This window comes from Leucopleurus acutus (genome assembly GCF_964270905.1).
Source record: "Leucopleurus acutus genome assembly, chromosome: 8".
Classification (NCBI taxonomy): domain Eukaryota; kingdom Metazoa; phylum Chordata; class Mammalia; order Artiodactyla; family Delphinidae; genus Leucopleurus; species Leucopleurus acutus.
Window position 1 is genome coordinate 97,678,078 of NC_139151.1, and position 15,778 is coordinate 97,693,855.

General features: G+C 57.4%; 1 protein-coding gene across 1 annotated transcript; it reads left to right on the top strand.

Moving 5' to 3' along the window:
• Positions 1–389: 389 nt before the first annotated feature.
• Positions 390–14,337, top strand: RTN4RL2 (reticulon 4 receptor like 2; the record flags this gene model as incomplete). Its single annotated transcript, XM_082845421.1, has 3 exons — positions 390–420; positions 6,181–6,662; positions 13,588–14,337. 3 exons carry the CDS (start codon positions 390–392, stop codon positions 14,335–14,337), a joined length of 1,263 nt encoding a protein of 420 aa, XP_082701547.1.
• Between the last annotated feature and the right edge of the window lie 1,441 nt (positions 14,338–15,778).

Genomic DNA, 15,778 nt, shown 5'->3' on the forward strand with positions numbered 1-15,778 from the left:
CAGCGAGTGCGTGAAGGAGGGGGGTGGCTGGGAAGAGCATCCTCGCTGTCCCCACTCTCCCTCGGCGAGCAGCCGGCGCGCACGGACCGACGGACTGACGGACACCGCGCGCTGCCTGCGGTGCTGGGGGGCGCGGGCACCGGGCATCGACGGCCAGCTCGAACCCCGTCCCGCCGCGCCCCACCCCGTCCCGTCGGGGCCGATGGCTCCTCACGAGGTTCGCAGCCCAGGTGGCGCAGGGTAGAGCGCCGCGGCCCGGCCACACAGCCCGGGGACTCCCGGGCCCTCCCGGAGCCCCGCGGAGTCCCCGCCGTCCGTCTGGCCGGCTCAGGGAGCGAGTGGGAGCGCCCTCCCTCCCCGCCGCCCCCTCCCCCGAGCGTCGAGACAAGATGCTGCCCGGGCTCAGGAGCCTGCTGCAAGGTAGGGACCTCAGCCTGCGGGAAGGCAGAGAGCATCCAGCCGAGGCAAGCGGGGCGCCCCCTCCGCCAGGGCGCGAGGGTGGGGCAGTAGTGGGGGTGGGAGTAGCCTGGGAGGAAAAACGCTTAGCCCCGGGCCCCGCCCCCGCCCCCAGAGCTGCCGGCAGGAGCCGCGCACCCGACTCGGAGCCTGCTGGGCTGTGCGGGGAACTCGTGACCGAGGGGGGACGCAGGGGGCAGGCGGACCGGCCCCGGGGGGTGGGGAGGGAGGCTCAGGTTCTGCTGTCCCGGCTCCACCTGCTCTGGGGGACGCCGAGGACTCGGGCCGGCTGGGGAAGCGCCGACTCAGCAACTTCTCGTGCCCCGTGCCTCAGCACTTTCCAGTCACCAGGGAGGACGAGGGATGAGGGTAGGGGGCTGTCCGGGAGGATGGGGGAGCAGAGGGAGATCCAAATGGCCCTCCGCGGTAGGACAGATGGAGGGCGCTAGAAAAGGGATAGTTCCACGAACTGAGTGACGGACAGACAAGGGTGTGGGCCAGAGATTGGGGGTGGGGTGGGGAAGGGGTAAGAAGGAAGAGAGCGGAAGATGGAGAGAGCGGTCAGGGGAGGGCGATAGGAAGGCGGGGGAGGAGGAGGAATAAAGGTTAGACGGGAAAAGCTTGGAGGGAAGTGAGACCCTGGCGAGGACACAGGAAGAGGGAAAGAGAGGGGAGACCAGATTAGGGGAGGGGTGGGGAGAAGACCAGGGCCAGGAAACCAGAACCTGGCAGTGGGAGAAATAGGAAAGAGAATGAGGGCTGGGACCCTAGGGATGGGGAAGGAACGGGGAGTGAGATCAGAAAGCCAGAAACCAGAGGAGGATGGGGATGGTGGACAGAGATGGGGTGTCAGGAACAGGGAAAGACGACTGGGATGAGCTCTAGGGTTGGGGATGGGAAACCAGAGATAGGAGAGGGCCTGGGGTTGATCAGGATGGGGATGGGGGCTGGAAAGGGAGGAAAGGAGGAAGGAAGAGAAAGGGGAGAGGGGGAGAGAGAGAGAGAGAGAGACTGGGGGGGGCGGCCTAGGGATGAGACAAAGAGACTTCTGGTAACCACTTCCACGTGGGAAGCCCTCCATTTCCAAAGCGCCTGCCTGTCACTTCCCTTCTTTCAGGGAGTGGCCAGTGGGCCAGACCCTGGGCTCTGAGCTCAGGGCCTTGTGGGCGGCTGTGAGGGGGAGAGAGGGAAGACATTCAAGTGGGGTGGCAGCCTCCGAGGGTGGGCGCCCTGGCTGGCTCCGTGCTGCCATTTATATCTCTGGGCCCCGTCGTGGGATCCTGCCGCCGCCGCCACGGTGGCTGCTTATTTTGGGGTGTTACATTCTGGCAGAGTGAGAAGCTGTTTGCAGCAGCTCTAAACCTCCATCACCCGCGTCAGTGCCTCCCCAGGCCCCTGCGTCACTGGTATCATCACCACCTCCGTTCTGTTCCGCGGCTCCCACCTCCTCAAGCCCCTTCCACCTCAGCATCTGCCCGGCAGGCCCAGCCCTTTTGGGTGTGGAGCTGTTGCTTCTTGTCTGGGACCCTGTGCCCCTCCTTCAAAACCAGAGGCCTTGACTCTTTCCAGGGAGCACTTTTCCTGGGGCCACTCTGCCCTGAGGGTTGGCACCCTGTTTCCTGCCTCTACACTGGGTCCATCTGCTTCCTTCTCAAGTTTCTTCTTTCACAGGGATCTCTGGACTTAATGGTGGTTCCCGGGCTGAGAACTTTGTGAGCCTTGGTGCTCCAGGATGACAGCCCAGAGTCCTTGACAGTGGGCCCTCAGTGAGCGGATACTTTTTGGCTCTGGGCACCTCAGTCTTCTGGGATCAATACCATGTTCTGGCCTCTCTCCGTTCCCTCCCCTGGTCAGTTCTGGCCACATCTTCTGGACACTGGTCATCTCTTCCTGACTCCCAGGTGGGCCGTCCCCTAGAACAACCACAGCCTGGAGCCCAGGAGGGGAAAGTTGGAGAGAACCTGGGTCCTTTACCTTGCCTTGACCCTGAATAGCCAAACAGAGCCGGTGTCGTTGCTGGCACAGCCCTGTGCACCTGGGTGCAATTTCTGTCCTCCCTTTACTCCACCCCGAGCGCAGTAACTCTCACACTCGGGGGTGTTGTCTGTGGATGACGTGGGGTCTCCCAAAGAGAGGTCAGAGAGTCCCTTTTGACACACACTTGTCCAATCTGGGTTCCACCTTGTACTAGCTGCATGACCTGAGGCAACTCATTTCATGTTCGTGAGCCTCCCTGCCTTCATCTGCAGATTGGGAGCCGTAAGATTGATCTCACTGGGGCTATGTTATGTTGTATCCTATGCATAAAGGCATATGTACAAATACAGTGGCTGGCACACAGTAGGTGTTTACTAACAGATGGTTTCTGCCCATCCTTGCTCTATGCTCCCCTGCAACTCTAGCCGTCACCTGCTGACTTGAGGGAAAAAAAAAGAGGATGGATGGAATGAGCAGAGAGGGTGGGGAGGCTGTTAGAATCGGCCCAGATAGTAGTGGGGGCATAAAATGAAGCCTTCGAGAAAGATAACCCAAGGTGGATTGACAGAGATTCGGTCAGGGCCTGGGCTGCGCCCTCCGAAATGAACTCTTCCCCTCTCCAGTTCTCAGTGGTGTGGCCTGTGCAATAAGGGGTTTGCTCTTGATGGCCGATGAGGTGTCCCCCACCTTCCTGCTCTGACACTCTGTGCATCTGGACCCCGTCTTTGCCAGGGATTCACAAAATGGGGGCCGGGAGTGGAACCGTGGTCCTCGGGGAGAGAGGGAAGACCCGGGCCTGGGGGGAAGGCGTGATGGTGAAGAGCCAGGAGGAGCAGGGGGTGGGGAGGCGACGGTGGTGGGAAGGAAAAGGGCACGGGCTGGGCAGGGGCTGAGGGCGGAGGAGGGAGAGAAAGGCACAGCTCTCCGGGCCCCGCTGCCTCTGCCCAGGAGCACTCCAGCCAGGCCCGGGGGCAGAGCCCTCCGGAGCCCCACCTGCCCCTCCTCCGCTCGCTTCCAGTGTGAGCCGCAGCCTGAATTATGGATGAGGCTCCTCGGGTTACAGCTGCTTTGCTTTGGCAGCAGCGAGGACCAGAAATGGCAACAGAGTCACTGTTACGCAGCAGCTGTCACGGAGGGGCCCCCTGCTCAGGGTCCCCCCCTCAAAGAGCCCGCAGGGAGCGCCATCTTGGCCTTGGGGAGGTGGGCCATGATGGGGGGAGATATGGGGGCAAGAGGGAGGGGATGTGGGGAAATAAGAGAGAAGCCCCCTAAAGAGGGCAAGCAGGGGGCCAGGGAATTGTGGGCTAGAGGAATGAGTGGGGCCCCTGCCAGCCCCTGCTGAGCTTGGCCTCCAGGCTGGAAGAGACCCTGGTGCCAGGGGACTGCCTCCTGACTCCGGAGCCCTCTGGGATCACGTGTCCTTCCCTCTGCCTCTCCTGGGTTAACAGTTGGCCCTAGAGGCTGAGGAAAGAGCTCCATAATCCTTGCAGGGCTGGCAGCCTTCTGAATGAACACCCTGTGAGCTTGTGGATAAGGGGTGGGATTAAGGGATCAGAGAGGGATTTGGCTTTCCCTGGTGTCAAGTCCTTGGGGAAGCGAGCTCAGAGGGTGACTCCACCAGGAAGGGAAGTGCTCTGGCCAGTCATCAGGAGACTCCTTTCTAGTCCTTGCCCTGCCAATCACGTTGCTGTGTGACCTTGGGCAAGTCCTTTCCCAGCCATCACCTCAGTAGAACCAGAGCTTGAACCCGGAGGATTTTCCACCTCCAAGATCTCCTGTTCTAAGCCTCAAACCTCAGCCCTCCTGAAACCCACCCAGGGCTCCCTACAGGGCTCTCGCACCCCGCCCCTGCCTGGTTGGGTTGAGGGGTGAGAGACATGCTCTTCCACCCAATGTGGAAAAACTCGGGAGGAGAAAGTAATCGTGAAACGCCGCACGGGGGAGGGGTGAGAAGGGCCGAGAAACGCGGAGGTGGTGTGAACGAAGGGAACAGCAGCCGCTGTGTCACCGAGTATTACATCACACCCAGCCTACACACGCACGGGGCCCGGCACTCACACACACGCGGAGGACCACCGGCACACGCTTGCGCGCAGCGGCGCGGGGAGGGGCCGGGACGCTCGCGGTGGGCCGGGTGGCGTGGCGCCGGGGTCCCCACCCTGCGCCTTTGCGCTCCCCCGCGGGAGGAGGCACAGCCCAGCTTCCGTGATGTCCGCGCCACAGGCGGGGCCTGTCGGTGCCATGTGCGCCCCCCGGGCTCAGCAGCACTTCATGTAGAGGGCACCCGTCTCCCACGCGCATTCACACACAGCAACCTCTGACACCGGGCGTCAGTGAAAGTCACGGAGCCCTCAGGGTCTGCCCTGAGGACCCAGGATCTCAGGTCCTCGGGTCCAAGGGCAAAGGTCTTCCTCTGCCTTCGCAGGCCGTAGCACACTGTTTGGAGCAGAAGGTGCTCATTCCATGTGTGCCCAGAGAATGACCGCCTGGCTTTTGGAGCGCGAAACCCGCCAGATGAAAGTCCCGAGACTCATCCGGAAGTCATGATAAAGGGCAGAGGTCAAGCTAGTTCCAGCCCAGAACCTGCATCAGCTGCCCTGAGGGTCAGAAGGCCAGGGGACAGGGATGGATGAGGGGCCCCAGAGCCCCTGCTATAGCTCAGGGATACGGAGGCCTAGACAAGGCTCTTTAGCCCCCAGGCCCTTGGGCTTCCCTGGGCCTGCCTCTCCATCTATATCACAAGAAGGCAGGATCACGGCCCACCTTCAAAAGTTACTTTGAAAAAAAATTATTGTTATGTTTTGGCCGCACCAAGTGGGATCATAGTTCCCCAGGGATCGAACCAGTGCCCCCTGCAGCGGAAGCGCAGAGTCTTAACCACTGGACTGCCAAGGAAGTCCTGAAAAAGAATTTTTAAGTGACTTTGAATGAGAAGAGCCTGGGGTGTACAATGCAGATTCCTGGGCTACTCCCCCAGGGATGCTGATTCTGCACAGGCAGGGCCCAGGAAGCAGCATTCTTTCCAGGACCCTCTGATGCTTCTGCTGCAGGTGCCTGGAGACCCCCTGTCCCTTGGTTCCTAAGATCCCTTCCAGTGTGGAGAGATGAGGGAGGAGGGCTGTGCTCACCTGTGGGCCAGCAGGACCAGACCCCGGAGGCAGCCACAGGGCCATCTTACATGGGCCTCAGATTCACAGAGGGTCTCAATTTAGAGCCACCTGTTCTCAAATGGAGTCAATTTTGCTCCCCAGGTGATACTTGGCGACGTCTGGAGACATTTCGGTTGTCATAGGTTATCATAACGGCAGGGGGAAGGGTGTTACACATCTAATGGGTAGAGGACAGGGGTGCTGCTAAACACCCCTATATAGGACATCGTTGTACGGGACTGCCTCCAACAAAGCACTGTCCAGCCCAAGTCTCAAGACCAAAGTCATGGTCAAACCTACCATAGTGAAAACAGGAATGAAAGTAGACGTCACTCATCAAACAACTTTCAACCTATCACAGTGCTTCCTACGATGCCCTCTTGGCATTTCTTTATTCGTTAATATACCAGGAGCCTCCAAAAGCGGAAGTGGCCACGGCCTCTCGCGACTCTGAGGTTGCACCCAGAACCCCCCACCGAAGCTAGAAACGAAAGGCTCTCAGCAAGGGTCGCCTTAGGGGTGGGGGGGCCCGGCCCCTGGCTGGCACTCCCACGCTCGCAGCCCGCCCAGAGAGATCTCCCCCGCGCCCTCCCCGCAGGTCCCGCCCCGGCCTGCCTCCTGCTGATGCTCCTGGCCCTGCCCCCAGCTGCCCCCAGCTGCCCCATGCTCTGTACCTGCTACTCGTCCCCGCCCACCGTGAGCTGCCAGGCCAACAACTTCTCGTCGGTGCCGCTGTCCCTGCCGCCCAGCACGCAGCGCCTATTCCTGCAGAACAACCTCATCCGCACGCTGCGGCCCGGCACCTTCGGGCCTAACCTGCTCACTCTGTGGCTCTTCTCCAACAACCTCTCCGCCATCTATCCGGGCACCTTCCGCCACCTGCAGGCGCTCGAGGAGCTGGACCTCGGCGACAACCGGCACCTGCGCTCTCTGGAGCCCGACACCTTCCAGGGCCTGGAGCGGCTGCAGTCGCTACATCTGTACCGCTGTCAGCTCAGCAGCCTGCCGGGCAACATCTTCCGCGGCCTCGTCAGCCTGCAGTACCTCTACCTCCAGGAAAACAGCCTGCTCCACCTACAGGTGAGCCGGCCCTAGCCCGACGCGCGCGCGCGCGCGCGCACACACACACACACACACACACACACACACACACACACACACACACACACACACACAGCCCTCTTCTGCTTCCCTCTCTCCCTGGGGCCTCTCGGCCCCTCTGGCCCTGCTCACCCTTCCCGCCTCTGTCTCAGCACCTCTCTCTATTTCTCTGTCCCTTTCCTAGGTTTCTGTCCCTCCCACTTTCTCCAGGGGCTTTTCTTTATTTTGTCTCCTGCATCTTTCTCTGTCACTAATACCCCACCCCCCATCTGACTGCCTCTGTCTGTCTGTCTCTCCCTTTCTGTCCCTATCTGTCTCGCTCACTAACTTGCCTCCCCCATCTGTCTCCCTCTGCCTCTTCTGTCTGTCTCCCTTCACACGCCCACTCCACACACACACCCCCATGTCTGTCTGGGTGTATGTGTGTGTCTCTTTCTGTGATCCCTCCTTTCCCCCTTGTTTGCCTTCCGGGGACTCTGCCTTTCCCCAGGCAGCCCAGCCCAAAGGGCTTCGTGGCGGCTCTTCTCACCCACCCCCATGCCCTCCCGCAACACGGGGAGGTAAGCAAGAGGGCGGAGCCACTGCAACCGGTATCCCATAGAAGGTTCCACCTCTCTCCACCTCACCGGGTCGTGGGACAAGGAGAAACCCTACCCTTTCTAGATTCCGTTCCCCAAACCTATCCCCCAGATCTGTTGTCTCAGTGCAACCAACGGGTGAAGGAAAAAAAAGGGTAAAGAGCTGTTAAGCAGCTGGAAAACGGATGCTCTGAAAACGGAAGGAATAACAGTAATTGCTATTTATTGGTATTATTATTGATCTAAATATTGGTTATTATCGTCGTCATGCTGACTGTTTGACAGTCAAATCCTCCCATTCTATTTCCCCAGGAAGCAATAACACACCCTCCAAGCCACTCTGGGAGAAAATTCTCCCTCGGCTACACAGCTTCTGGATATCCAAACCCTCCCCTCTCCCCACACCAACCTGGAAGGCACTTCCTCCTCCCCGTCCCAGGATGAGGCCTAACGGGTGGATTTGATGCTGATAATTATAACACAACAATAGCAATAATAATTTAACATTTATCGAGCACCCAGAATATTCTTGGTGCTGAGCAAAGGGCAGCGAACAAAACAGACGAACTCCTGCCTTCGCAGAGAGCATTCTAGTGGCGGGGAGAGACAAGAAGTAAAGTGTACAGTATGTTGGGAAAATACGTTGTGTGTTATTATTATTGCATAAGTAATGATAATAATAGCCCACTAGCACTTAGCAGGCACCCTGTGCGTCAGGCGCTGTGCTAAGGACTTTGCCACTTACAAGTGTGTGGCATTTTTTAACCTCCCTGAGCCTCAGTTTTTCCATCTGTAAAATGGAGGCAGCCATAGCACCCACCTTCTAGGGATTTTGTAAGTGTCAAGTGCATGAATAATTTGTAAAGCACTTGGCATACGGCGGGCATGCTATCAAGGCTTGTTAAGATACTATTTTAAAAAGAGAGACAAGCCTCATTTAACGCTGGTCTCAGTGAAATGGCCCATCTTGGACCCTATCCTGAAGAGATGGGTCAACTTCAAGGATTACGCTGAGACCATGGGTGGCTCCCAGAACACTCCCTCCTTTTTCTTCTTCCTAACTTTGCACCTCATGGTTTCCAGAGTGCGCTCAGTCACCTCATTTCTACAGCCCTGCTGGGAGACTGTTCATACTCCCTTACAGATGAGGAAGCTGAGACCAAGGGTCCCAAAGTCTCTTAAATCATCGTTCGTGTGCCTGGGGGCTTAACGTGTTCTCAGTATCACGTCAAACCTCACAACAGGCCGGCAGTAGGGATGCTTAGGGGCAGTAGGGACAGAAAATGAAGTTTCTGAGGCCACACAACCAGGAAGAGCCGGCAGCACTTCAGCCTTCGTAGCCTGATGGCACTTCAGGCCGTTTTTAATCATTCAGAACTCTCCACTGGGGGCTGACCAGGTGCAGGGGCAATGGTTCTCAGAAGGACAGCAGAGCAGGCTCACTTTTGAAAGCACATGTGCTTTGTTTTGGTTTGCTTTTGGCTCCACTGCGCAGCATGTGGGATCTTAGTTCCCTGACCGGGGATCAAACCCACGCCCGCTGCAATGGAGCATGGAATCTTAACCTCTACCCCACCAGGGAGGTCCCTGAAAGCACCTGCTTTGGAGTCTGCCAGACCTAAGTTCAAATCCTGGCTCCTATACGACTCTGGACAAATTACTCATTAAAAATTACTCTTTCCATTGCCATTTCCTCATCTGTAAAATGGCAATCATGATAGTAATTAACAATAATACTTACCTAAGAAGTTTTGTAAGGATTAAAGTTTAGCACAGGGCCACATCAATATATGGGCGCTGTCATTAGTATTGTTAATTATTACCAGTAGTGCAACAAACACTACTACTGAGATCCTGACCTCCTTATCAACATATATTAGTTGTTCAGGTTAGGAATCTGGGGTCAGCAGGCCTGAGTTTGAATCCCTGCTCTGCTATTTTCTGACTTATGTAACTTTAGACAAGTTGCTGCCCCCTCTGAACCTCAGTTTTCTTATCTTTAAGATGGGAATAATAAAAAATAATACCTTCCATAAAGAATGGCTGTAAAGAGTAAGTGAGTTCAAAAAAAAAAAAGAGTCAATGAGTTCGTGTATATAATCACATAGTTAAGTGCTGAATAAATTTTGTCGTCATTACCTGATCCTCCGTCACAAGTGGCAGCCAGGGCCTGGGGTCAGGAAAGACCTGGGCAAGGTTAGTGGACACTGACCTCGAGTGGACACTGGGGTCTTCTGCAATGGGAAGTGTTGGTTCTGCACACCCCTGGCATGAGTGGTAGGAGGCATCATGGGAAGGAAACATCTTCACACCTGGCCCTATATAGAAGAGAAAGAAAGAGACAGCCTCTGCCTGTGAACTGCCTGGAGAAACTAGGCTGGGAGATGCCACAGGCAGGTGCGGAAGCACGCGGGCCGGGCTGAGATCCGCAGAGCACAGGTGTGACCCAAGATGCCACCGGGCCTGCCCCGAGAGGGGAGATCTGGAGGAGGCAGGAGGACCACAGCTTTTCAGGATAAGGAAGGTAGAAATGGGAATGGGGTAGAGTGGAGGTTCTCACAGACTGTGTGCTGTAGGCCAGGCACTGTGCCAGGTGCGTTCATCACAGATTCTTACTGAGCATCTACTATATGCCAGGCAGTGTTCTGGGTGCCAGGGATTCAGAAGTGAACAAAAACTGTGTCCCTGCTCTCCTGGAGCATATTTCCTACTGGAGTGGAACCAGATGATGGAGACATCTGTCTCTCTTCTAACTGTTAGAGCAGCCTGCATGGCGTAAAAGCGCAGTCTTTACATTCAGGCAGATCTGATTTGCTCTGTGGCTTTGGGCAAGTTACTTAACCACTCTGAGTCTCAGTAGACCCATCTGTGAAATGGAAAAAAATGACCTGTAACTCAGGGGTTCGTTGTGAGGATTAAAGGAGATGCTGCTTGAAAGGGGCTTAGTGTGTCCAGTCCAGAGGAAGCATCATTTCCCCCATTCAATGGCTGAGGACACTGAGGCTCGGAGAAGTTAAGGCGCCCACCCGAGGTCACCCAGCTCGTAAAGGGCACAGCCTAGAATTAGCCCAGGTCTGTCTGACTCCAAAGTGCAACTGTTCAGAGCTCTGTCTCCAGAGTTCACGTCTGCCTTCCACTACATACTGGCTCTTGAACTCTAGGCCAGTCACTTGCCTTCTCTGAGCCTCCCTCTTCTAACCTCTGAAAGGGGGAGAATAATACTATCTGCTTCACGGGACTTCCCTGGCGGTCCAGTGGTTAAGACTCCGTGCTCCCAATGCAGGGGGCATGGGTTCGATCCCTGGTCAGGGAACTAAGATCCCACATGAGCAGCCATCTGCTTCATGGGGCTGTGATGATTCGGTTACTCCATGGGATCTGTGTAGCACAGAGCCTGGCACATGGCAAGAGCTCGGTTAGTCAGCTGCTGACGCAAACGATGGCGATGATACCCAGCGTAGATCGGTGAGCGCTGTGAGTGGGGCGCCTGGCACGGAGCAGACACTCAGTACAGCTTTCTTGAATGAATGAGGTACATTCCAGGACTCACTTGCTCATTAATATCAGATGAGGATGGATCTTAATGATCAACGATCTCAAGTCCCTTGTTTCACAGATGAAAAAAAAACTGAGGCTCAGAGAGGTGCCCGGAGCTGCCCAAGGTCACAAAGCCCCGCAGCTGATTTGATCAGTGCCAGAGACTGGATGGGAGGCTGGAGGGAGGCAAGGTGAAGAACAGGATGCTGTCCAGGGAAGGGGGCAGGGATGCTACGTTGAGGTTCCAAATGGCTTCCGAGAGCTGTGAGCCGGCCAGGGGGAGGTGAGGGAAATGTGGTTTTCAAAATGGAAGAGGATGACTTTAACAGACACTCTCTGCCCGAGGGAGGGCGTGATAGGGAGTGTGGTGGGGGAGGGGGAAGGCTGTGAAGGTCAAGCGCTTATTAATGCGCAGAGAACCATTTTAGAGGAAGGACCCGGTCTGAGACCTGCAGCCTAGGAAGTGACAACAGGACCTGGCAACGGCGTGGATGGGGGTTAGGGGAATGGACCCCCAGGCTGAGGCTCAGAGCAGGAGGAGCAGGACTTTTGCCAGGGGAAGGAGAAGGAGATTGGAATCAAGGAATCCTGTAGCCCCAAAACTGGGGCTGTGGGTCAAAGGTGCCTGAACTCCCTAGCACCTCTGAACTTTCGGTCTTCCCTTCCTGACTTCCGGAAGTCCCCAAAGTGCCGATTGCCTCTGCTCCCTCTATACCCCACCCCACCCCACATCTATCCTTTGACCAGGTACCTCTGGGTGTGTCCTACTCTTGCTGACACTCCATTAAAAAGAGAAACCCTAATTAGGTGTTTGAGTGGAAGGGATTCAGCCCACTCCCTGGGGGGACCAAAAAGAAAAGGACAAGGACACCAGGCCACGCTGGGCCAGGCTGAGGCCACGGACGTGCGGGGAGCCCTCCGCTGGAGGCCTGAGCTGGGCACGGGGCCGTGGCAGCAGGAGGCGGAGAAAGCCGGTGTCATAGGCAGTCGAGAAGGTTGAGGGGGACGGATCTCAGTGTGGCCAAGAGGAGGGTTCTTGGCAGGCTCAGTTCCTGTAGCAGAGAGGGCGGAAGCCAGATGGGAGGGGGCGAGAAAACGCAGGAGCACAGGAAGGCGGAGGCTGTGAGTGTGGGCTGGGAGTCAACGCGCTCCCCCCACCTGAGAGCCTGAGACCAGGCTCCTGGGTGAGGTGGGGGGATCATCTCCCCAGGCAGGGAAGGGTGGGAGGGGCACCGCCAGGAAACAGGAATCCAGGGTGAGCTGGCTTGAGCACAGAGGATGCCCCTGTCCCCCAGAACCAGACCCCCCTGGGTCTGCTGACCACAATGATGGCCTCCACAAGAGGGGAGGACCTCAGTACTGGGGCTCTGGTCCCCCCTCTGGCAAGCCTTCATCTCTCTGGGTCTCAGTGCTCTCCTCTGCAAAAACGTAGGCTAGGCTGGTGCCCCCAAAAGCACTAACTCCCAAATACCTTGGTGAACTGGTTAAAATGCAGCGCCAGCCCCCTGCTCTCTCCCCTCCGTGGAGCATACCCACTCCTCCACTCCCCTGAACCACAGTTCAAGGCCCTTCCAGCACTAATATGGTCTGATTCAGAGACTCCCCAGACTTGGGCAGGTGGGACAGCCCCTCTAAGGGGACAGTGATGCAGGGCATGGGGCAGCAGGCTTCCTTCCCCTCCCCTGCTGCCTCTGTGGGGTGGAGCTGATATGGTCCCCTTAATGTCCCAGCCCAGTAGCAGAACTTTGGGGTCCCAGGAAGCTCTTCTATTAGAGGAAAATGGATGGGACCTAATTCTAACTAAGACACTATTGTCATAATAACCACCATTTATTGATGGTCTGTGTGCCCACCGGGTACGACATCCTTACAGGATCTCATCTAACCCTCCCTCAGCCTGCTGAAAGAGTTGTTCTCTGAGTTACACACACTGAGGAAACTGAGGCTCAATGAGGCTAAATAACTTGCCCAAAGTAACGCAGCTGGGAAGAGGGCAAGCTGGATCTGAGCCGGGGCTCTGCTGACTCCTGAGCCTGTGGGCTTCATCACTGGACCGAACCCCAATGTGCCAGGCCCTGTGCCCGACACTTCACCCATCTGATAGGTATGGGGATTGTCTTCTTTAATCCTCAAAGCAAACCCAGGGGGAGGTACACTCACCTCCATTTTAATGACGAGGAAACAGATTGCTGGCTTGGCCAAGTTCACAATAATGGCTAACTCACAGAATGCCCACCACATGTATTAACACATGTTGTTTCATTTCATCTCCACATGTTACAGGTGAAGAAACTGAGTCATAAGGATACTGAGTGACTCGCTCAAGTGTCAGTTAGTAAGGCCAGGATTTGAAAGTCAGGGAGTCTGAAAGTCTGCATACTTAGCCAAATCAGAGGTTCTCATTCTCCAAGTGTGGTCCTCCCACCAGCAGCATCAGTACCACCTGGGAACTTGTAAAGACGTGCAGAATCTCCCCCCGCCCCCGCGCCCACCCCTTCCCCCGCTCCAAGACCTGCTGAATCAGAAACCCTGCGGGCAGGGCTCAGGGATCTGCAGGGGATTCTGATGCACCCCCAAAATTTTAAGAACTATATTGCGTTTCTCACATTAACCTCTAAATAGGTTAGAGGAGGCAGGATTAGAACCCAGGACTCTATGAATCAGAAGGTCAAACCCCTTCTGTTCCACCACAATGCTCCCCTTCTTTCCCAGATTTCTTCGGTGCCTGTCTCAGAACCACTCACCACTCTTCTTCTCTCCCCTCCGCCCCCCCCCCCGCCCGCCGCCAGGATGACCTGTTCGCGGACCTGGCCAACCTGAGCCACCTCTTCCTCCACGGGAACCGCCTGCGGCTGCTCACGGAGCACGTGTTCCGCGGCCTGGGCAGTCTGGACCGGCTGCTGCTGCACGGGAACCGGCTGCAGGGCGTGCACCGCGCGGCCTTCCGCGGCCTCAGCCGCCTCACCATCCTCTACCTGTTCAACAACAGCCTGGCCTCGCTGCCGGGCGAGGCGCTCGCTGACCTGCCGGCGCTGGAGTTCCTGCGGCTCAACGCCAACCCCTGGGCGTGCGACTGCCGCGCGCGGCCGCTCTGGGCCTGGTTCCAGCGCGCGCGCGTGTCCAGCTCCGACGTGACGTGCGCCACGCCCCCGGAGCGCCAGGGCCGCGACCTGCGCTCCCTCCGCGAGGCCGACTTCCAGGCCTGCCCGCCCGCCGTGCCCACGCGGCCCGGCAGCCGCGCCCGCGGCAACAGCTCGTCCAACCACCTGTACGGGGTGGCCGAGGCCGGGGCGCCCCCCGCCGACCCCTCCACCCTCTACCGAGACCTGCCAGCCGAAGACCCGCGGGGGCGCCAGGGCGGGGACGCCCCCACCGAGGACGACTACTGGGAGAGCTACGGGGGCGAGGACCAGCGGGGCGAGCAGACGTGCCCCGGCGCTGCCTGCCAGGCGACCCCGGACTCCCGCGGCCCCGCGCTCTCGGCCGGGCTCCCCACCCCTCTGCTTTGCGTCTTGCTCCTGGTCCCCCACCACCTCTGACTGCGGTGCTGAGACTGAAGAGGCCGGTGTGTCTCGCTCCCCCTCTTCCCTCATCCCCATCCCCAGCTGCGGCTCCGGCCCCAGTCCCCGCCCTCTGGCCCTGCGGCCTTGCTGCCTTCTTTCCGCTCCCAGCTCCTCTCTTCCCCTGGGACCAGGCCACCTCTTCCTGCCTCCCAGGCTGCTGGCTTATGGCAGCCCCAGGAGGACACATCTGGTGGCTCAGCCCTGTTCTCCCCGACTCTGGCCGCTAACCCGTTCCCATCCCAAGGCTGGGGTGGGCACCCCAGGCAGCCGCTGACCACTTCTCCCAGTGCCCACAGTGGACTCGGGACGGGCTTTGTCTGCAGAGCATCTTCCACCAGCAGAGCCTTTGGAAGCTCCCGGGAAGGGAGCCCTGCCCAGGAGCCCTTTGGAGGGATGCTTCAGTCGGGGCCAGGCCAACCCTAGGCCCCTGCTTATCCTAGCACCCCTCAACCTCCCGACACTGGAGAAATACTTTTCTCCTGTCTACCTTGGACACTTTTTAGGGTGCCTGGAGAGAGCTTTCCTCTCCACCATGGCCCCTGTGTGGTGAAGATCAACAGAAGTTGTTTGGGAAAAAAAAAATTTATTAAAAAATTCTATTATTTTATCTTCTGTAAGATTTGTTGGCTCAGGTCCTCAAAAGTGGGAGGAGGGCTTAGAACCATCAGGCTTTCAGGGCCAGGAGGGTTACAAAAAGGGGAACCATTTCATGCTATCCAAGTGCTTCTTGCTGTTTTCCCATGACAAGAAGCTGAAGCCTCAGGACCAGGGTTGTGACCCTGGAGTCCCAGGCAGGACAGGTGAAATCTGATAGCCAGGAGTGGGTGCTAATGGCACCTCACCTCCTCATTTGTCCAGGAGAAGCAGCTACAGAGGACCCTGAGTTGTCTATGCCTGAGGAGCTAAGCCTGGGGAAGGCCTCCAGCCTGGCTAACCGTTCTCTCTGAGGCTCTGTTCCTTCAGGAAGGGAGAGCAGTTCCCTCTTTCCCCTGCAACGAGGAATAACATGGACAGCCGTGGTCACAGCCAGCCCAAACATGACTTTGGGTAAATCTGAGAAAGGCACCTCTTCCTCAGGGGAACCCAGCCCCATACCACAGCAAACAGAGCATAAGGCTCACACTTGCCCCCTCACCTGATTGCCCTTGTGCAGTGTACAGCCTGCACAGCTGTACACAGCAACCTTGTAGACAGATGGTCTCTTTCCCTTGGCTCCTGTGAGGTAGAAGTCATCAGGGAGGAATCAGGTCAGAGAAGCAGTTCTCCAAGAAGGTTAGAGGAGAAATCAAGGGGCTAGGGTGATAAGAGGGACAAGAATCCCAAGCTGGGGTGTCTTGCTGGCTTGAGGTGTGATCAGAAGCTTCATCTTTCCAGTGTGTGGAGGGGAGGCTGGGGAAAGGGAAGAGCCCTGGCTAAG